The 24,380-nt window shown below is 35.7% G+C and overlaps 1 protein-coding gene across 6 annotated transcripts in view; it reads left to right on the top strand.

Moving 5' to 3' along the window:
• Positions 1–24,380, top strand: part of LOC125236967 (nephrin-like) — an 835,833-nt gene that overhangs the window by 654,528 nt on the left and 156,925 nt on the right. For all 6 annotated transcript variants that reach the window (XM_048143884.1, XM_048143886.1, XM_048143883.1 and 3 more), the window contains exon 5: positions 10,348–10,527. In XM_048143884.1, the coding sequence (XP_047999841.1) occupies positions 10,348–10,527 (180 nt within the window). The remainder of the gene's footprint in view (positions 1–10,347; positions 10,528–24,380) is intronic.

The following is a 24,380-nucleotide window of genomic DNA, read 5'->3' as shown; positions in this document are numbered from 1 at the left end:
GCCAACTAGCGCAAAATTATGCTCATGATTTTTGTTAAAAAATATTAATTGAATGCTAATAATACACTTATGTCCAAAAAAGTTTTAAAAAGCCCTTAAACAGTAAAATTTTAACCAAATAGAATAGAATAGAATATTTTTTATTCGAAAGCACACAGATAATAAACAATTTTACACTGACATAGAAAAGTAATAAAGTGCCACGAAATGGCCTCACCTCAGCATATTGCTGACGACTTCCAGCGCTGGTCTATAAATAAATGGACACACAATAGGTACGAAATAAAGGTTGTTTACTCAAATAAGGAATTCACAATAAAAGTCTTGTCGAAATAAATAAGGTTAACCTACTTACTGTATCACACCGTTCTCATTACTGCACTGACAGACAAACAAATATTTACTGCTAACGAGCTCCACTGTACCTCCGTTTCTCTTGATACTGGTACAGTCGGCGAGAAAAATGTTTTATAAAATAATTACGAACAACCTGGGTGGCTTTAAAACGAGGGGGCGTCATACTGTTAGTAAGTTTTTTTTTTAAATATGTTTATTGTTAGTATTTATGATTATTTTTGACTTAGTTGTTTAAGACTAGTTTAATTCTTTATTTATTGTATTATTATTTTTTGTATTTTTGACGTGTGTTGTTTTTGACATTAAAGTTATTGAATTGAATTGAATGATCCGCCGGTCTCTTGCGTCAGTCAATGTGCCGGCCCTTTTAGAGCCGACCGGCATATCTAGGACGGACGGTAAGAGACCGGATGGGATGTCGTTGGTTCCGTGGAATATGGGACGGGTGCTGGTTTGGGACGCAACTTGCGTTGACACACTGGCCCCGTCTCATCTCCACCGAACCTCTGTGAGGGCAGCGGCAGCAGCAGAGGCGGCCGAGAAAATAAAGGTAGGAAAATACAGCGGTCTCGGCGCCGAATATATTTTTATTCCATTCGGCGTCGAGACCCTTGGTCCGTGGGGCCCTGGCGCTCTGAGTCTCTTCAAGGACTTATCGAAGAGACTAAGAGACGCCACCGGTGACCGAAGAGCTGGCAGCTTCCTCGCTCAGCGTATTAGCTTGACAATCCAGCGAGGAAATGCTGCCAGCGTCTTCGGTACTATGCCACAGGGGCCGTTTTTAGATTTACTTTAGTTTAATTTTAGATTTATTTAGTTTAATTTAATTTTAATTTTTATTTTATTATAATATAATTGTCATGTGATGTAAGTTTCAATAAATGCATGCTATTTGTAAACATTAAAAAAAAAAAAAATTGAATTGAATTGTAAAGTCGCGATTTTCTATGGTATGTTTACATGAATATTTGTTGATCTAACTAGTTACATGAACAGTCTTAGTAAATAATGAATAATGCTAATTTCAAAGCCGTTCAAATACCATCAAAGTAATCCCACATTTTTCTAAAGTCACCCCAGTTGACGGTACTCTTTTGATTATTTTTCTCACTGCATTCTAATTCGTGAACTGACTGGTAGAGAATGCCTTAAGGTATAAAGTCTGCCATTTGTATTTTTATTAGTGCAATAAAGATTAATAAATAAAATCTGATACAAAGTATAAATAATACTTCTTTTTGACGGCGTCTAGAATGCGTCAGGTCTGTTTTTCGTCAGATCAGATATCAGTGTATAGCTACTTTGCTTATGATGAATATTGTTATTTATTAATATTTCTATTAATTTGATTTGTTTAACTTTAATGAATACTCTTTGCTGAATAAATAATAAATAAATATTATAGGACATTCTTACACAGATTGACTGAGTCCCACGGTAAGCTCAAGAAGGCTTGTGTTGTGGGTACTCAGACAACGATATGTATAATATACAAATACTTATATACATAGAAAACAGCCATAACTCAGGAACAAAATATCTGTGCTCATCACACAAATAAATGCCCTTACCGGGATTCGATCCCAGGACCGCGGCTTAGCAGGCAGGGTCACTGCCGACTGAGCCAGACCGGTCGTCAAATAAATGGAAAACGTCGGGATGAATTGTGAATTCATTTTAGACGATTTTTATTTCGAAAGTTTTAGTTCGACACTTTTTTTAATCCTTTCCGTAACACTTCTGTTTGCAACTGTACCAATTGTCGCCAATCGCCAATACACTGTTTAACATTATTACTTGATTGTAACCGAATAAAGTGCAGAGTTAAATGAGATCTGAGAGAATTATACTCACTGACAACCGGTTGGTCTAATTGGTAGATACCCTGCTTGCGACGCCGATAGTCCTGGGTTCGAATCCCGGTAAAGGCCCAGTAAAAATGTGTGTCGAGCCAGGTATTTGTTTTTGTGTCATGGATTTTGTCCGTGTATAAGTATTTGTATACTACATATTATTATATCGTTTTACGAGTAGCCACAACATAGGTCTTCTTAAGCTTACAGTGGGACTCAGTCAATCTGTGTAAGAAAGTCCTATAAAATAAAAAAAAAAAAGCCTTTTATTTCTGGTAATAAATAACTTATTCTAATCTAACATTCCTGTTATGTTACACCATTTGAGGTATAGCCCTCACCTCATCCAGCTGGCTCCATTTCATGCGGTCTTGGGCTTCCCATATCCAATTGATCCCTGCTACCTTAACCAGGTCTTCTTTCCGACGTGCTAAATGGCCGGCTCCTTTTTCTTTTTTACCCCCGACGCAAAAACGACGGGGTGTTATAAGTTTGACGTGTCTGTCTGTCTGTGTGTGTGTGTGTCTGTGGCATCGTAGCTCCCGAACGGATGAACCGATTTAAATTTAGTTATTTTTGTCTGAAAGCTGAGTTAGTCAGGAGTGTTCTTAGCCATGTTTCATGAAAATCGGTCTAATGTGTCGCAGTCGGGGGTTTTTTCAAAATTTTAAATTGTGGTTAGGTTAGTTATTCCATCTGGACCCCTCCAAGCTGTCGTACGCGTGGTCCATCTATCATCCTGGAGCCTATATAATAAAATAGAATAGAATAACATTTATTCGTGAACACAGGCAGGACAAAATACACATAATAACAATAAGACAGAAAATAATGAAGTGCCACGAAACCGCCTCATCTCAGCGTGTTGCTGGGGACTTCCAGCGCTGATCTTCCGATGAGATCATCAAGTGAGAAAGATTCACGGAGGGTAACAGACAGAAGAAATGCAACATAGCCCATTTCCATTTCTGTTTCTGGGCCTGACTGAGTGCATCTATGATCTATGATCTTAGTTTTGCCTCAGATTATTGAGTGTCTGATCTTGTCTAACTAGGGAACAGTACAGAAATAAACTATTGGTTCCGAAATGTAAATTACAAATGTATAAAAATAGCCCACACTACAATTGTATCATTATTATGAATAAAATCCCAAATGAAATTAAACAAGAACCCCGATATGTGATATTTAAAAACAAGCTAAGAAAACTATTAATTAATAAATGTTACTACTCTGTAAAAGATTTTCTTAATGATGACAATTTATAATGTATAATATAACTGCGATAATTGATATATTTAACGTAGGTATTTATTCTCAATCAATAGCTAGACTGGATAATTTATATAATGTTCTAATTTAATTTATTATGTAATTTTAAATGCATTTTGTTATATTTTGTTTTTAACTAGTTATAAGTATGTTGTGTGCCCTAACGGGGCGTCATGGACTGACATTTATAATATTATAACATCTTGATTTAATGTACATGACCTTTACAACGAAATAAATGAATATGAATATGAATATGAATATGTCTATCTTCCTTATCTTTAGCAGACTCCTCTCCATTCCTCTTTGGCATTAAACTATCATCTTTTTGGTCTTTGCTGTAAAGAATGTCCTATAATATTTATTTATTCTTGAACCCACACACTTGTGCTATTAATTTACGTGTCCTAAAATATCAAAAAACTTATAGTACAGGCTTTAGACAAAATTGTGATCAACATTAATTTTCGCTTACAATAGAACACTAGCAAGACGAATTACACAATTTAGTAAATTATAATTTTAACAGTAATATTAAACATGAACGTTTTAATCGTAATTAAACGCCCACGCAATGTAAACTGTTAAGGCTATTCTGTAACATCAATTTGATATGGTTTCAACTACATCATCATCATCGCTCTAAGAACAAATTAAATTACTTTCATAGAAAATATTTTAACTTGTTATTTTAAGTAGTAACACTACTATTATGTTCTAAACATTAAATAAATGTCATATTATACAAAGAAAAAGTGACCGAAGCCTCCAGTGCTCCGAGCTGGAATCGAACCAGCGTACTCCGCTTACCGGGCGAATGCCAGAACCACTCGGCTATCGGTCCACGAAAGCAAGGGTCGAAATTTCTAAGTATATGACATTTCCGAAGGCTCGTGGCGCCCTCTGGCCATCCCTGAGGTAGAACAGTATGGTTCGACCTCCTAGCCGAATCAACTCAGGTGATTACAAGCTAGCGAAGAGAGATGGCGCTGCCATTAACACTCTAAGAACAAATTAAATTACTTTCATAGAAAATCTTCTTTTTCTTTGTATATGACATTTATTTAATGTTTATCATCATCATCCTCCTTGCGTTATCCCGGCATTTGCCACGGCTCATGGGAGCCTGGGGTCCGCTTTGACTAATCCCAATATTTGGCGTAGGCACTAGTTTTTACGAAAGCGACTGCCATCTGACCTTCCAACCCGAAGGGTAAACTAGTCCTTGTTGGAATTAGTCCGGTTTCCTCACGACGTTTTCCTTCACCGAAAAGCAACTGGCAAGTATCAAATTACATTTCGCACATAAATTCCGAAAAACTCATTGGTGCGAGCCGGGGCACGAACCCGCGACCTCCGGAACGAAAGTCGCACGTACTTACCGCTAGGCTACCAGTGTGCTTGTTTGTTATTGTGTTGTAATTTCAACCCCAAATGTCATAATTATGTACCATAGATCAAGCAAACGTATCTACTTAGCGTGTCAAATTAACACAGTATGTGTTTGTGTAAATTAACACAGTCCGATTTTCGTAAAACATGGCTAAGAACACTCCCGACTAACTCAGCTTCCAGACAAAAAAACTAAATCTAAATCAGTTCATCCGTTCGGGAGCTATGATGCCACAGACAGACACACACACAGACAGACAGACAAACAGACAGACACACAGACACGTCAAACATATAACACCCCGTCGTTTTTGCGTCGGGGGTTAAAAATCCACTGAGTTGTCCGTCTTTATTCGCAGCTTGCAGCTTTCGGGTGTCAATTTTTATAAGTTGAACTCAACAAAAACATAAAAAATACCTAGTTACGTGATATTTAATAGCAACAAAATAAAATTCACACTCAAGGGCCTAAGGCATATTTAAAATCATAGGCAAAAAACAACTTCAGTACAAAATCTGACACGCTCGGCCGCCATACAAATATATGAACTTGTTTCTTCTATATAAATCTAGTGCTGTGGTTTCAACAAGGATTTCAACTTCAATTTCAATTTCGATGTTTTATTTGTAGAAAAAGGGTTAATAATTTTTCCACCTTTATCCACTTTTTTCGTCGCGTCACAATTAGGGGTAGAGAGATTATTAATAGTTTTATTTATGTTTTATAATTTTTACGTAAGATCACAAAGATGCGAATATTCGTTTTTTTTTACATTTTAAATAAGTAATTACTTAGCACTATGTTGTCAAACAAGATGTAGAATTAGTTGAAACGGGCTAAAGTGCCTTGAGTAGATAAAAAGTGTCGAACTGTCGACTTACAATTAATTTTGCATAGATTTGCAAGGGAATCAAAACTAGCATATTGGTCTTAAAGGTAAATAAATGACGCTAAGAGGTATTTAATTCAGGCACGGCATTACTGCAGCAGGATTACTGCCGACTTCTTTACTGCAAGAAATATCCAATTTCATAAAAGTATATCCATACTTAATATTATAAATGGGAAAGTGTGTGTCTCTGTTTGCTTGTCCGTCTTTCACGGCAAAACGGACCGATGAATTGACGTGATTTTTTAAGTGGAGATAGTTGAAGGGGTGGAGAGTGACATAGGCTACTTTTGTCTCTTTCTAACGCGATCGGAGCCGCGGGTAAAACCTAGTTTTATAATAAAACAGTTGCTTCACGTTTCCTGTAGCAAGACCAACTGCATTTTATATGACTCAATGTCGTATCAAAACACGACACAATTATTTCAAATTAAATAACTCAGAATCAGTTTCTTGTATAAATTAACAAGAAGTTTCAGCAGAATAAATACAGTTACAAAGTATAATTACCTTAATGAAACATAGCCTTCTACTATAATTTGAATGTCTAAGATGACAAACAGAAAAAGTTAAATTAACTTTCAGATCTAGAATATTTACTGAACGGCTTGGAATTTTAAGGATATTTTCATCAGTAAAGAAACTTATTTATTTAACCTTTATTGCACAATATAAAGTACAAATGGCGAACTTGAAGCCTTAAGGCATTCTCTACCAGTCAACCATTGGACCAAACAGAAACTTACAATTGGTGCGGAAAATAAAACAGAAATTTAAATAGATATTAATATTTACAAATACTAATTAAGCATTTCTTTTTTTGCCATTAAAAAAAAATTTTATTGTTTTAGGGAATTTTAGGTCAATTGTACTCAGAATCACGAGTACTTTCAATCTCACCGGGAGACAAAAAGTGTCCCAGAATTTCCATACATTTTTGTTACTTTCCTCTTTTGTTACCCCATACAACATGTACTGAAAATGGTAACAAAATAAGAAAAAATCGTATGGGACAATTTTTTTAACTACTGGGATTGAAAAAGCTAGTAATTCTGAGTAGAAATAGCATTTTTTTTTTCAAAAATATCACACTTCATAAAAGTGGCAAAAAAAAAAGAAATGCTCAATTGCTAGATTCTGCTACCCTCTTTAACTCTTTCCTCTCATTTACTCAAAGGTCAACTGGAAGAAATCCTCTAAGAGATAAGTTCGCCTTTGTACTTTGCATCTCAATGTATGTTATTTTTAATGTGTTTTTGTACAATAAAGAGTTACTATTACTACTACTACTCCAACTGACAGCGCGTAACACTCAGTCATTGTTACTTTGCGTGACATGCCGCTCACTCAGCGCGTAAAATTCTGTCAGTGCGTATAACATTCCCTCAATGCGACTCACTCATTTCATTCATTCACTTCACTCAGTCAGTGACAGTACAGAATGCCCAGAATGGTTTTGAATGGTGGAATGGTTTGGAATATGTGTGATTTATATTTAGATAGACGTAACTAACCGCTAAAACGTGATGGACTTGACAAAATGGTTGGAATGTGTGACTTCTGGTTCGAGCGCCATCTTAGCGGTCTCCATATATTTTGTATAAATGATGAAATAATTGTTACGAATCCGTTGAAGTCTGCTACGATGGCAGTTTGTTCTTTTGTCTGAGTTAGCACCCTTAAAAAGTACTTAAGAATGTATATATTACCTACAAAATATTTCAAATGTGGGCACAGTTTTTTTTTTAATTAACTGTCGTGTTAAAGATAAAAGGCCCTCGCTAAGAATACGGGCGACCATTCACCTTGATTCTGTGGTACATAACTCTTTAAGTGTTATTAAACTTTTTAGACTATTGATAATTTTGTCGATATGTTTTGTGACCGATTCTGTTGATGATTCTTTTGTAATGACGCTTGATATTTCATATAGGATGACTGTCAAAAAATCACGTGCTTTCATGGTGTATACGACTATTGGTGAATTTTGGGCATTCTTTTAAAAGGTGGGCATAGTTTGATCAACGTTTATTGTAAAAATACTTCATCAAAATTAGCCGAACCTAATGAATACCTAATTTAAACTATTGAAGCCTAATTAGCATTTAAATTAGGGTCATTATTAAATTGTGATTATGCTACTTTTGGGTGATAATTTAGTTAATTTTGTTCAATAGGGTAATTAATTAGAATTACCCATTAGGTATGGATGAATTAAATGCACTTTTTATGGTAATTTTATTTACTTATGCGTTATAAATATTGATATTAAAGTTTAGTATCATAGTATCAGGTATTTTAAATGTGTGTAGCCGTGGTCCTGGGTTCGAATCCCGGTAAGGGCATTTATTTGTGTGATGAACACAGATATTTGTTCCTGAGTCATAGATGTATTCTATGTACTTATATATAAGAATGTATTTTATCTATTTAAGTGTGTATATCGTCGCTTAGCACTCTTAGTACAAGCTTTGCTTAGTTTGGGGCTAAGTTGATCTGTGTAAGGTCTGATGTCCACAATATTTATTTATTTACCTCTAATCCCGGTAAGGGCATTTGTTTTTTTTTATTATGGACTGATCGGCGATTGACCCTAGTCACACCTGATGGGAAGTGAAGACAGAGTCTAAGATGGAGCTCACCGATTAAGTAATAGCCTATTCACTCTACGTTTAAAGAGACCGAGGTTTGTGTGATGAACTCAGATATTTGTTTGAATGTTTTCTAATAGGCTAGTTTCCTATACTTAAAATAATAGTCATTTGTTATACAAGGGGGCAAAGTTGTATTTTAACGCCGAGTGTGGAATTCGAGAATAGAATCGAGAATAGAATCCTGAACTTGCGAGTTTTTTAACACACGAGAAGTAAAATACATTTGCACCCGAGTGTAACACAAAACTTTTCCCCTTACTATAGCGAGGAAACTATAACGCAAAAAATGCGTTTATTACTGCTTCCAGTAGTTCCTTAGGTGGTAAATCATCTGTATTACTAGATTCACCTACTTTTATCAATTTTAAAGCAGTTAATTTGACTTTATTCAAGGTGGAATTACTTTACCCACTAGTGGATAAAATGCGTTTTTACCCGCTGGTATTAAAGGACAAAACACGTGTTTCCGAGCTAGTGAGGGGAAAAATATTTTATGTAGTGCACGAAATAAAGCACCACATAATTAGAAGAAAAGTATGGGCAGTAGTTATGTTTAAACATAATTTATATTTTATAAGTCAAAGAGAAAGATATAAAGTGACGAATCAAAGAGAATTGACCGTGACGTCTTAAAAAGAAGCTGATTTGACTAGTAACTAGTCTATTATGTTTAGTATATCGTCGACTAGCACGACTCATAGAACAATCTTTGTTTTTGGCTAGGTTCATAATTAAAGCATGACCAAAATATTCATTTATTTAAACAAGTATGTTGTTTTGTTCTCCGACCAATTAGTTATGTTCAAACTATAGTTCAGAGATCAGGTGTCTCTCTGTTTATGTAAACACATATGCCCCATAATTCCAGTACATTAGTGTTGCCAATAAATCTAGATCTGTTGTTTGCCTGGATTTATGCCTGGCCTAACCGCGCGGCTAACACTAATATATCGCAGCCTGTCAATTTGACTGTGAGGTATGCGCTGTCAAAATTAGTTGCCTTTGGTTTTGAGAATGATTGACAGAGCACAAAGCTGTCACGAAAAAAAATTGCAAGTTTTTATTAAGCAAACATATTTTAGACACACCATATTCATTCCAATAAAATGTAATACCTACTTTACTATGCAAGTGCGAAAAAGAGGAAGTTCGAAACGAGTGGCGATAAATTAAAACACGAGTTACGAATTTCCTTTTCGCACGTGTATCGTACGACGTTTTTCAGTACAGATGGCCCTCCGAAAACTCGATCTGACAAGAAATGAATCACTTCTCGCACTAGTGTGTAAGCACAACCTGTACTGAAAAACAAAATATTTACCAAAACCTTTCATAATTTATCTAAAATGTTTAATTGAAAGCGTTGTTAAAAAAAAGTTTTTGCACGATTTTGAATATGATAATTTAAAATACCGGCCAAATATGATATATTTCATTTCAATATTTAATTAATTGGTCTTCAAGTCCACAATAGTTATTTGTTTTACAAGGGGGCAAAGTTGTTGTTTAACCGCACGTGCCAATAAGGTTTCAAAGCACGCAGGTTGAACAAACTTTGCCGCCGAGTGAAACACAAAATTGTCCACCACACCAACACGAACAAAAGACTGACTATAAAACATCAAACTAAATCAAATCTAGCAATCTATTCAATATTTATGATGCATAATAATTATTTATAGGTAAATTCGACCAGCCACCTCAAGTCAGCAAGTTAAAATTTGTATGAAATTACTTTGCACTCTTGTGGATAAAATGCAATTTTGCTATCCATTTTCGAATAGCAATATTGATCTTTATCGTTGGTGTGGTGAAAAATATTTTTATTCAAAAATATTTTTATTCAAATAAGTAAATATTCAAACTTCTCTTTTACACCTGACTGACACCAATTCTAAATATCTAACACCAATTTTCTCTTGTCCACAGTAAAACCAAAGTCAGTAGAGCTACTGGCCATCGACGGTACAAACACGACCACCATCCAAGACGGTACCACATTGGGACCACTCGTCATCTACAAGCAACTCACTGTCGTCTGTCTCGTGAAAGAGGGGAAACCTCAGCCTAAAGTGACGTGGTACTTTAATGGGAAGGAGCGGACTGATGGTAAGTGATTTAAAACTTTATTAAGGTGATAAGGTACATTTGAATAGTAGAGTAATGTAAGAGCCAACAACAGTACCTACTCTTTTGGGACCACTCTTAATTTACAAGCAAATTACTGAGTTTTTATGTCTTGTGAAAGAGGGGAAACCTCAGCCTAAAGTGACGTGGTACTTTAATGGGAAGGAGCGGACTGATGGTAAATGATTTAAAAACTTTTGTTAGGTGATATGCTATATATTTGAGGAAATATTGATAGAACGATTGTTTTCGCTACATACTTTGGTACCATTTTGGGACCATTCGTTATATACAAGCAACTTAATGTGGTATGTCTCGTGAAGGAGGAGAAATCTCAGCCTAAAGTGACATGGTACTTTAACGGGAAGGAGGGGACTGATGGAAAGTGATTCCAAACTTTTTGAGTTGAATGTCGGGTTGCGCCCGACTCTACTGAGTCCGGGTGAACTGCTGAATGTAGGAGCGTGCTACGCGCGCTTAAATGTCGGGCTACACCCGATCCTGCAGGGTCAAGCTTACTAACAAACAAAATAAACAATAATTTATTTGCAAAAAAGGGTATATTTTACAGATGTTAAATAAGTAAACAGTCGTTGGGTTCACCTTTTTAGCCGTGTACAAACAGCATGCAAATATTATGTGAAGGTGTCTTAAAATAGTAATTACAATTTTATTACAGAGCTTATGACTAATATGGGCAACTTAACATTATATTTTAATGAGACATTGTACATATACTCCCGTGTGGTGACGGGTTAAGACTTCCGTGTGGTGACGGGTTAAGAATTTCACCACCCCTTTCTTCCCGTGGGTGTCGTAGAAGGCAACTGTGGGATATGGGTTAAATTGTGGCGTAGGCGAGAGGCTGGCAACCTGTCACTGCAATGTCACAGTTTCGTTTTCTTTTTCAACCCCTTATTTGCCAAGAGTGGCCCTGAAACATGAGTAGTTTCATGTGCTCTGTCTACCCCTTCATGGGATACAGGCGTGATTATATGTAAGTATGTATGTATTGTACATATATTTACGATCATTATCAATAAATACAATATGATATATAAACTTGTACTAGGTATTATTTAAAAATTCTTTATTACTATAGAAAAAAACTGGTAAATTTGATAGGCTAGTGTTCAGCTTCTTTTTTAAGAACTGTCTAAACGATTTTCTAAAATGGAATCACTATGAAATACAGAGGAGTTACGTCACGGTCAATTAATTTACTTTATATCTTTCTCTTTGACTTATCAAACAGAAATTATGTTTAAACATAACTATACTGGTCCATATTTTTCTTCTAATTATGTGGTGCTTTATTTCGTGCACTGCATAAAATATTGTACATATTTTAAGTAAAGGAAACTAGCGTATTGAACGTTAAATTGGACTTAATACCTATATGCGTAAAGGTACAGATTATAATATGGTAGTTTAGGGACCAAGATGGATAATAATTTAGAATTTGTAAATGCTTTACCGTCTCCAAATTTGCCTCATTTAATCATAATCCGTATCTTATCTTGATGAAATTTTACATCCAGGTCAAACAGGTTTTAAAGTATGGTTAATTGGTTATATCTCTCATGTGATCACTAAACAAGGGAATCTAGTGCTAATTTTTAGACTACATTTTTATGACGGGAAACATATTAGTTTTAGTTCTTGACACTTAATGTCGACATTTTTGTGATCCAAGGAAACAGTTGAGTCATTCTTTTTAGTCTCATCAATACAAAGGTGGCCGCAAAGGCACACGTATTATTTTTTTATTTTATTCATAAGGCACACAAAACAGACAACATTCAATACATTATTATAGCAGCTACAAGTTACAGGTTTAAAATAAGAATGCCGTCCAAAACATGTATGCACAGCAAGAAAAAATATAAATGAGTATTAAAACCTATCCTAAAATCACAAATTACATTTTTTTTATCACTTTAAATTATAAAATTAATAAATAAATTAAACAAATTAAACAATTCATAATTAATTAGGTAGTACCTTACAAAAGTGCTGTATAAAGTATAGGTAACTACCTCATATACTTTCACAAAATACATATATTTCACATCAAAGCGTGGTAACCAAAGCGTGTCGCAAAAACAATATTAAACCTATCCAATTTCAGTATAATCCTCAGGTACACTGTAGTTATTCCCGCAGTATTTGCAAAATTGCATATTCTATATTAAATACCAAACAAATTTCATGGCATATCGTTCCGATCCGCTACAGATATGAATTGCAATCAGGTCCGCTGGATCCGGCACTTTTAGGATCTACCGGATCCAATAAATATCACCGGATCCGGTAAAATACAAAAATACTCCTTTAACACATCACGCTACGTGTTTAGATAACAGAAAGGCGACGAATGAGTCAAATAAAAACAAAAGACGAGTGAAAAATTTGTACATTTGAGACATTTTTATACTTATAAAGCCTCTGATTTTCAATTTTTTTTTCAGTCAGATTGGCATTAGTGTTACAATTTTTACTTAGACATATCTGTCATTTATTTATATAAGTATGGTATCCTTATAAAAACCAGAGCCGGCCCAGCCGGATCCGGCCGAATGATAACGGATCCGGTTTCTATTTCTAGCTACAGTAATTTGAATCATATTATGTAGTTAGTTGGGAATGGAATTTATATTTCCGTATTATTTTGTAGGGACGTTATGTTATTTTGATTTTAGTCGAACTAGTTAAATTAAGGCGGTCTATATTGTTTAAAACTAAACAAATAAACTTAGTAGTTCATATGCTCTGCCTACCCCTTTATGGGACAGGCGTGATTATATGTATGTTATATTTATATGTATGTATGTTTTCGAATAGCAAAGAGAGCCTATACTGGTTGGTGTGGTGAAAAGTTTATGATTATTTCCTAAACACTAATCGCCATCTAAACCAAAACTCTTTTCTATTTCCAACTTTTCTCCTTCACATACTTAACTAAAATCATACTTTAGTATATGATTCGTTTTTAGAAGATTTCTAAACTTAAAAAAACATTTTTACAACTAAATCCTACGACGGATCAGAAATAATGCAACCATCTTAATGCTTAACCGCACAAGGGCGATATATAAACGCCAATATTCATAGCCACTTGGTATTCTAAGATATGACGTCGTACGCGGCCTGAATATAATTGACGTGTTTTAGTTACACAATATCACGGTAGATGTCGCTAATCGAAACGTAAAAATGGCTGAAACACGCTATTAAGATTTTAAACTTAAAAGGCTACCGGTCTTGCCTAGCGCGTAGTGACCTGCCTGCTGAGTCGCGGCCTCGGGTTCGAATCCCGGTGAGGGCATTTCTTTGTGTGATGAACACAGATATTTATTTGTTCCTGAGTCATGGATGTTTTCTATGTATATAAGTATGTATATCGTCGCACCCATAGTACAAGCTTTGTTTAGTTTGGGGCTAGGTTGATCTGTTTAAGGTGTCCCCAATATTATTATGATTTGGTTCCAATGGACTCTGCTATGAAAACTATAATGACTGAAATAACATAACGCATACGTTGACATTGGTAAAGAGTATTATAGAGAGTTACTGTCAAAGCAATTTTTGTTATCACAGTGCATCAGGACCGCTGCCATCTCTTGACACAAGCTTAAAACTCCTCGAACCTCAATTTTGACAATTTGGCCCATATTGTTAACGCTTGATATGTGTTAAGAAGTATCAAATATTAATATTGATGCCATCTAGCCGAGCGTTCCCCAAAGGTGTAACGCTATCTAGGCCAACGTACCTTTTTCTCTAGGGCTTTGAGGTACGTTTTGTTTTAGAACAGCATCCGTCTATACGGAGTTACACAATTATGTCTTTGTGGTATTGGCTATAATATTTGTTTACATATCTACATTTAGACACAGAATAAATAATAGTACAAGTACAGATGGCTCACTGCTTTGATGTTCACAAAATGCCGCCATTCTAATTTCTTACCTACATTAGCAAACGGACCGTTCGCGAGTAGGCGACATTGAATTCTATTGCGCCGCGCGAAGCTCGCCACCACTGAATGGGCCGCGAACTCGCGGCCGCCAGCATGTACTTGTAGCGGCGATAGAATCGCGGAGTGAGCCGCCCCTGATTTAGATGTAATATTTATATGATGTACCTGTATTTTGCGGATATTTTGCTGCACCTCAGGACGTGAAGCTATCATTCTTAGCTCAAAGACATCACGATCCGAGTACAGTCAGCTACATTATTTAAAAAAAACATATATACATACACCGTGTTTTTTATTTTCCGTTAAATTCGACACGTCAGGAACCACACTGTATATCACTTTTAGCTACGAAATTTTCTTGAGTATAGTTGACCCAAAGGTTGCCTGTGTAAAAAGATAAACAAGATGCCTTGAACAGAGTAATCTTCATCGCTTTTGAATATCTAGCTAACCTTCGGGCCAGCATATTTGCCCTTACACACAGCGCTTACCGTTCTGCGCTGACCTGATAAATTCCAATTTTTTTGAATAGCCTACATGGTGTCTCACTGCGGGGTTAAGGGCTCCCCATGGATCTCCATCCGTCACGGTCTTGAGCAATTTCCGGCCAGTCGCTAAGATATGCGTCCAGGTCATCCCGCCATCTCCGCCTAGGTCTGCCAGATACTGCCCGTCTCGCGGCACCCAGACCGTGGCAACTTTTGCCCACCTCTGTGGGTGCATGCGACAGACATGGCCGGCCCAGTCCCATTTCTCAGCTTGGCGGTCTTAACTCCAACATCAGTACCTTCCTGTTTTGGAGCGCAGCGTGAAGTTACGGATTCTGTTAATCCGTTTTACTCTGTGCGCACACTGCGCTCCATGGCTCTAAAATATTCAATAAAATATTATAATCATATTTTGGTTCAACTGTACATATCGTGTAATATTCATGGGTTTTCGTCAGCCGCATTTCGTATGCGGGCGGCGCGCTAGTGATAAATTACGGTATCGGCCGTTATACGGGAAATGATAACCAATTGTGCCATATCAGGTACAATATCTATTTAAATACTAACTATATCAGTGGACTGTTACACAACAGTGACAGTGACACTTACCACTGACAATTATGTGCCTATTTCACTGGGTCGATAAGTAACATTGTTACCCAGCGTCAATATTTTCCTTATTGAACATCGGGCGACAATTGTCACTATTCTGAAAATAAAGCCACAGGCGTCAGGCGTTTATTAAAATATATACACCATGTTTCTTGTTATCCGTTAAATTCGACACGTAGCTAGGTTCATTATCAGGCACCACCCTGTATATCACTTTTAGTTAAATTCGCTAAAAAAAAATCATCATTTTCGTACACAACAAATGAATTTGTTAGGGTCTCTACCTTAAGTTATTGTTGATTGACGGCGCATGTCAAAACAAATAACATTAGAAATTGGTAAGAAGGCTGTCACACACGTGTTCAGTAATTATCTTTATTTTTTGAATAACTCGATAACCGTAAGAGTTAAGACGCTAGTTTCTTAGAGAAATTAATTGTATTTGATCTAAAAACCTTCCTTTAAAGTTAACGGAATTCAATAAAAAACAGGGTTTATAGGATTCATACAAACTTGAAGAACGAGTTTCTTAACTGAAGATACAGTATCAAAACGTTATCAAAAAGTTATAACATGACTATACGGTTAGAAGGACTAGTTTTTTAATAGGCTAGTTTTCTATACTTAATATAAAATATTTTATGCAGTGCACGAAATAAAGCACCACATAATTAGAAGAAAAACATGGATAGTAGTTATGTTTAAACATAATTTCTATTTAATAAATCAAAGAGAAAGGTATAAAGTAAATGAATTGACCGTGACGTCAATCCTCAGTATTTCATAGTAATTCTATATACTAGCAAATCGTTTTGACAGTTCTTAAAAAGAAGCTGATTTGACTAGTAGAAAACTAGCCTATTGTACAATATCAGGTATTTAAAGACCTTGCTGGACTTGTGACTCCAACTAGTGGAATCTAAAGGAAATGTTAATTTTGGTAAAATAATGGAATGATCGAACCCCGGCTCGTACCAATGACTTTTTCGGAATTTACGTGCGAAATGTCATTTGATATTAGCCAGTCGCTTTTCGGTGAAGGAAAAACATCATTGAGGGAATCTCGGACCAATTTCAATAAGACCTGATTACCATTCTGAGTTGGAAGGTCAGATGGCAAGGTCGCTTTTGTAAAACTAGTGCCTACGCCAAATATTGGTATTAGCTTGTCAGCTCCCATGGTCTATATCCCGTCTTTATAAGTCGAATTTAAGTTAATCATTCAAGACGTCAATCCAGTTTGAAGGACCACACTAAACTAAAATGCCTACACCTTTAAGGAAATAACTAATTAAATATGCAAAAGTTCAAATGCACTCTCACTTTTTCCACCTTCAGTCCATAATTTATTCCAATTTGACTATCCACTAGACTAAAAAGGAAACCTAACTTCAATTCAAATCCAAAAAAAACATAAGCGCCTGAATTCTACCATGAATTTATACCTTTTCGAAACTAAAATATATTTTAAATAAATTATTCAGCCATGACCTTTATGCACCAAATGCACACCAATGCAATTTCACCCTTAAAAATATTTTATGAAGCTTCAATATTTCATAATTCATAATTCTTATTGCAAACCATGGTTACAGTACAGGTATTGAATGTAGTATGATGTCTCACATGGACCCTGCAAGGGCACAGCATATAATAACTTATCATTAAATTTAATTATTATTATTTAAAAAAAGAATAAATTAAACATTGAAAACATATATATATATATATAGGTAAAAATATATTAATCCATAAAATTTGTAACAATCGAAATAGCACCTTCTGTAACAATCGAAATACCAATATTCTGTAACAATCGAAATAGCACCTTAATTTTTACTGTTAAGAGAAGATTCAATTTCAATAGAATTTCCACTTATTGCTGCTGCTGTAATAGGATTCATTGTTGACTGTAAGTGTTATTTAAGATTTCCTCTTCCACCTTTGCTATAGGAACTTGGACTTTACCTGGAGGATTTAGAGTTGAATTTCGTTTGGGTGTTGCAAATGGGATCACAGGATACATAGACACCACATCATTAAAACTCTCACCAGACATAAGTACAGTAGTATATAAGAGTACCACGATTTTAAAAACCTGTAAACTTGTTCAACGACCATGGGAACAATTATATTATTTCCTAACACAGGTAAGCAACAATGTCAGTGCAAAATTTGACACGCTTGAAATGGCCCAAATAGGTTAACTTATTTATTCTATCTAGATATAATCACTTCGGGGGTTCAAGAGCTACACGAGCTTATTCTACCATCCCATGCTACCTCTTACTTCGTAGATATTCCATTAATTCATGCACTGAAGCGCTTTGCTCTTCTTCTTTTCCCTATGCGCAATTCTTGCGAGGTAAGGAATTCTTGCGGTCATATTTCCAGCTCATAAACCCAATTGAACTTTAAGTCAAGGGTGAACAGGCATCTTCTGGGCGAGCTTCACCCATAGTTAGGCCACGTCTTTGCGGCATACTCTTGGTGTAAATTTGTCCGATTCTGCTTTCGTCAGCCATTCTTTATTTATTCGTCACGATTGTCGATGGTGTTTCTCAACTACGGTCAATTGTTCGTTGTTCATCTGTATTCGTAATCCGTCTCGTTCTTCACTTCAAATGTAATCTTCCTTTTCGGCATGTTTCGCTGTTAAATATCTATCTTTTTCGTGGTTTTTCGCAGTCTTAGGTCGGTACTAACTTAGAATATGACCAAGCAATCTCATTATGGGTCAAGAAGACGATAATGACTGCCAGGCCATAATTGACGAATGAAGAATGGCTGACGGAAGCAAGAATCGGACTTTAGGAACGTGACGAAAAACAGAACGTCGACCCAGAGGCATATCGTCTTCGCCTCGGCTAGTCTGTGACACGTGGAAATTATGGAAAACAAGAAGCGCTGGTAACCAAAGCGGTGGCGAATGCGAGCTTTCAAATCCGATGACCGCGGGTTCGAACCCCGGCACGTACCAATGAGTTTTTCGGAACTTATGTGCGAAATATCATTTGATATTTGCCAGTTGCTTTTCGGTGAAGGAAAACATCGTGAGGAAACCGGACTAATTCCAATAAACTTTAGTTTACCCTTCGGGTCATGGAAGGTCAGATAAGCGAGAGTCAACTTTCGTAAAACGATGCCTACTGCGCCAAATCTTGGGATTAGTTGTCGTTGGACTCTGAGGCTCTTCATGGAGCTGCGGCAAATGCCGGGATAACGCAAGGGATGACGAATGATGATAAAGAAAACAAAATAGTTCAGTGGCTTGCTCCGTCTAATAGTTGAAGACCATTAGCGTATTCAGGGGTAGATTTAAATATATTCTAGGTAGCGTTTGCCGAGTTATCTAGAAGCACCTATGAATGGGTAGGACGTCCAGTTGGATTTGGATTACTATTAAGCTTACGTAACGAATGAGCTTGGAAGGCTAGAATAAATACACAATAAATAAAATAAATAAATAAATATTGGGGACACCTTACACAGATCAACTTAGCCCCAAACTAAGCAAAGCTTGTACTATGGGTGCTAGGCGACGATATACATACTTAAATAGATAAATACATACTTATATGTATAGAAAACATCCATGAGCTCAGGAACAAATATCTGTGCTCATCACAAATAAATGCCCTTACCGGGATTCAACCCAGGACCGCGGCATGCGAGCAGGGCAGGTCATCATGACCGACTGAATCCAGACCGGTCGTCAATGAGGTAAAAAAAGGGGTTAAGAATTTCACTATTTCCTCCCGTGGGTGTCGTAAAAGTTTGACCGTGGATATGTTTCACGATAGTGGGTGTTGAACTGGCAACGTCACCGTATCACAATTTTTAACATTTACTTGTCAACTGCGGCACGGAAACTTACAGTTTCAGCTCTGACTACTCAGTTTAGAAATACAGGCATATACAGAGTGGGGCCTGTAACAAAAGGCGAAGAATTGAACTCTAGGCTATTCTCCTTATACTGATCAACATTTGTTCGGCGACTTTTTAAAAATAACTTGTATTTTGATTTTTATCACCCTTGAAAGTTTTTTCTAAGAGGTAATGTATTGCGAATTCTGTTAAGTCTAAAGTGTGACAGACAACGTCAATGACAACAATAATGGCGTACATTGAAGCTAATATTTATTTTGTATGAAAAATTAAAAATTTAAAGACTTCATAATTTTTAAAAAGTCACTGAACAAATGTTGATCAGTATAAGGAGAATAGCCTACAGTTCAATTCTTCGCCTTTGTTACAGGCCCCACTCTTGTAGTTCATATCGGCGGTTAATGTGTGCATATTTTTTCTAGCTCGGCCCCATCGGCCAATTTCATGGTATCATGGATGAAGGTGAAAAAAAAAAGTGCTTATTTTCCTTAAATTCTCAAGCTGTCAATTTTATATATGTGCTAGAGCACGTTGTTAGAACTTGGTTATCATCATTGTCGCAGACCGTTTCCGCCGGCCATAACTTTTACCAGATGCGACAAAGTTGGCAAAAAACGACTCTAACTTTTACCTCATTTTCTCAAGTTCGATTTTGATATATGATAGACGTAGGGACCTATAACTGGACCGTTTGTAAGCAGCCATTCCCAATTTGATGGACCTTGCAACCATCCGCCAGATGACTTAAAGTTTTCGATATGAGCATTAGTAGAATTGAAATATTCTGGGTCTATAAAAAGCTAAAACTTGAATTTTCTACATTACTAGCTACGTGTATACTGTACATTTGACCGTGCCATAAGCGACTTTCAAAAATTTTGCTTTCTGGGGGAAATAAAAAAATGAAAGTTTATATGTGGTGCAAGATTAATTTTAAGTTATGAATTTTAGTTTACACTGCGTGCAAGTACATGTGTATTTTATTATAAACATAACTTTTACCAGACGCGACAACAGGTTGGCAAAAAACGACTCTAACTTGCCTCATTTTTTCAAGCCTGATTTTGGATAATATGATACGCAGGGAATCTATAATCGTAGACTGCTTGTAAGTAGCTGTGATCAATCGGATGTAATCATCTAACCATCTGTTGTGACCGACTCTAAAAGCTTTCGATATGAAAGTATGAGGTAGAACTTAAAGATTCCTTGGGTCTATAAAAAAGCTAACAACCTTGAATTTTCTATATTAAGCTACGTGTATACTGTATACTCTGACGTAATAAGCGACTTTCAAAAATTTTACTTCTAAGGAAATGAAAACATGAAAGCTTATATGTGGTGATCAATTCTTAAGCTATGAATTTTATTTGAGCACTGCGTAAGTACATGTGTATTTTATTACAAATATAACTCTTACCAGACGCGACAAAGCTGGCAAAAAACGACCCCTAACTTACCTCATTTTCCTCAAGCCTGATTTTGGTATATACATACGCAGGGACCTGTAATAACTAGACCGTTTGTAAGCAGCCAGACCAATCGGATGGACCCAACCATCCGCCAGACCGACTTAAAGCCTGATATGAGCATTAGTAGAATCTGAAAATATCTCAGTCTATAAAAGGTGAAAACTTGATTTTTCTATATTAAGCTTATTGTATATATTGTATACTAGATTTAATAAGCGACTTTCAAAAATTTTTTTTACTTCTAAGGAAATAAAAAAATGAAAGTTTATATGTGGTGCAAGATTAATTTTAAGCTATGAATTTTATTTATACTGCGTAAGTACATATGTATTTTATTATAAATTTAAAGAAGAAATAGTACAATTAAACTTTTTTTTCGATCATTTAACATGGTGGTGGTTTAAAAATTAGTTTTAAGATCGATCCTTTTTAATTTGAAGCGAGGACCTCACACTATGTATATGTATGCACTATGCAAAGGTATGTTGCAGAGTATGAATGTCAAATCCCTCGCATACTATAAAAGTTATTTTCTCTAAGCATTTATATAAGTTCAGTTAAAAATGAGGTGGAAAGTTTAAGTGCATATGTTGTGTACACACGTAAAGTATTCTAAACTTTTTATAACGGCATACATGTATTTGAAGAATGCCAAAACAGACTCGTGTCCGAAAATTCAGCATCTCCTATATGGGTTATAACAATCAGGTGATGTTCGTATTGAGTACAAAATGTTTGGCAGTTCCTAACCTTGTAATTCTAAAGTTCGAAGCAATTAGGTATGTTATCATGTTTTGTAGGAGAAAGGAAACTTCGTTTAGTTATGGTACTGCTGTAACATTTGATTGTTACTTCTTTAATTAAATATTTAATTTATACGTAATTTAAAATTTAATTGTTTTTTCCTTGTTTACGTTATTTATAATATAAAATGAAAATGAAAAATATGAATATGCAAGTTTACAAGTATTATTATTATTCATAGCTTAAAATTAATCTTGCACCATGACATAAACTTTCTATTTTTTAGCTTCCTTAGAAGTAAAATTTTTGAAAGTCGTTTATTACGTCAAGTATACAACATATACACGTAGTTTAATGTAGAAAATTCAAGTTTTTAGCTTTTATAGACCCGGAATATTTCAATTTACTAATGCTCATATCGAAACTTTAAGTCGGTCTGGCGGATGGTTGGGTCCATCCGATTGGTCTGGCTGCTTACAAATGGTCTAGTTACAGGTCCCTGCATGTATCATATATCAAAATCAGGTTTGAGAAAATGAGAGTAAGTTAGAGTCGTTTTTTACCAACTTTGTCGCGTCTGGTAAAAGTTATATTTATAATAAAATACACATGCTACTTACGCAGTGTAAATAAAATTCATAGCTTAAAATTAATCTTGCACCACATATAAACTTTCATTTTTTTATTTCTTTGAAGTAAAATTTTTGAAAGTCGCTTATTACGTCAAGTATACAATATACACGTAGCTTAATGTAGAAAATTCAAGTTTTTAGCTTTTATAGACCCGAATATTTCAATTCTACTAATGCTCATATCGAAACTTTGGAGCCGGTTCCATCTGGCGGATGGTTGGGTCCATCCGATTGGTCTGGCTGCTTACAAATGGTCTAGTTACAGGTCCCTGCGTATCATATACAAAATCAGGCTTGAGAAAATGAGGTAAGTTAGAGTCGTTTTTTGCCAACTTTGTCGCGTCTGGTAAAAGTTATGTGTCGGCGGAAACGGTCTGGTATTGATGATAACTACTTTCTAACAACGTGCTCTAAATACGTATATAAAAATCAGCCTTGAGAATTTAAGGAAAGTAAGTAATTTTTTTTTTCACACTTCTCCATCTACTTGATAGTAAAAAAATTGGGCCGATGGGCCGAACTGGAAAATATGCACACATTAAACGCCGATGTGAACTCACATTGTCCCAAAGTTTCATCCTTGAGAATTTGAGGAAGGTTCAAGTGGGCCTGGGCTCTTGATCTATAACAAGCCCAGTAATATACCATTTAGTTAAGTTATTTATTGTATCACTAACATGTTTAAGTATTATTGTACGTAACTAACATCTAGTAGAGTTTTTGAAAATAAATGAAATTTAATTTAATTTAATTTAATAACCTAACCACAAAATTGCAATTTTTGAGGAAAACCCCTATCGCGACATATTTAGACTGATTTTTCATGGAACATAGCTAAGAACACTCCCGACTAACTCAGCTATCAAACAAAAACTAAATCGAAATCGGTTCATCCGTTCGGGAGCTACGATGCCACAGACAGACACACACACAGACAGACAGACAAACGAGACGTTATGAGACAGACAGACAGACACATCAACACCCCGTCGTTTTTGCGTCGAGGGTTAAAACAGATGCGATGATAGCGAGAAATTCTTAACCCGTCACCACACGGGTATTATAAAAAAAAAATAACTTGTAAAAACATTTCTTAATAATCTAAATCTAGCTGCCACTACGCATAGCCTTGATTCTCAACTTTGCGTTCATGAATATGGGGTTGAGTTTATGCTGGGTAATCCAGGGTTGTCACAACGCATAGCCGGTTTCATGCATTCAGAGTGCAGCGCCGCGGAACGACGGGGAACGGTCGAAACTAATTTATTAGTGTGGAAGTATTTGTTGGGCCCTGTTTCCATTAGCACACGGTTGAGTTACGAGAGTTATGCACCTTGTTTTTTTTATTTTCCGTTATATTCGACACGTCGTTAGGTTCATTATCAGGAACCAGCCCCCTATATGACTTTTAGTTATAAGTAAATTCGCAAAAAAAAATATTGTTTTCATACATAATCAATAAATTTATTAGTGTGAGAGTCCCTTATGAATTTTATTCAAGTTATTGTCAAGCATTGACGGCACATGTCAAAACAAATAACACTAGGAATTGGTAAAGGCTGTCACACACGTGTTCAAAGTAATTATCTTTTTTTTTAATAACTTCTTGATAACCGTAAAAGTTAAGACGCTTGTTTTTTTATAGCCATTAATTGTAATCGATCTAAAGAACCTTCCCTTAAAGTTAACGAAATTCAATAAAAAACAGCATGTATTGACGTTAGATTTTTTGTTAAATAAATGTTACCCATTTCAAGCATTTAAAACGTATTTTAATGAATTGACAGTATCAAATAAGTAAAATGGTTTGCGTGATGGTGAGCAGACACTGTAGCTGGTGGACGTCGCAACTTCAGTGTCCAACTCACTGTCAACTTGATTCACTTTGACAGTTACCAACTGATTATCTACTCAATCCTGATGCTTTTTTTGACGATATTTCTGCGATGTGTTCATTTTTGTAATAACGTCAGTTTTTTAGTGCGCAGGAGTTATAAATTGAATTCTACCTGAC

Source organism: Leguminivora glycinivorella, chromosome 20 (genome assembly GCF_023078275.1).
Source record: "Leguminivora glycinivorella isolate SPB_JAAS2020 chromosome 20, LegGlyc_1.1, whole genome shotgun sequence".
Taxonomy (NCBI): domain Eukaryota; kingdom Metazoa; phylum Arthropoda; class Insecta; order Lepidoptera; family Tortricidae; genus Leguminivora; species Leguminivora glycinivorella.
Note: the sequence above shows the minus strand (reverse complement) of the source record. Positions and strands in the feature narration are given on the sequence as shown.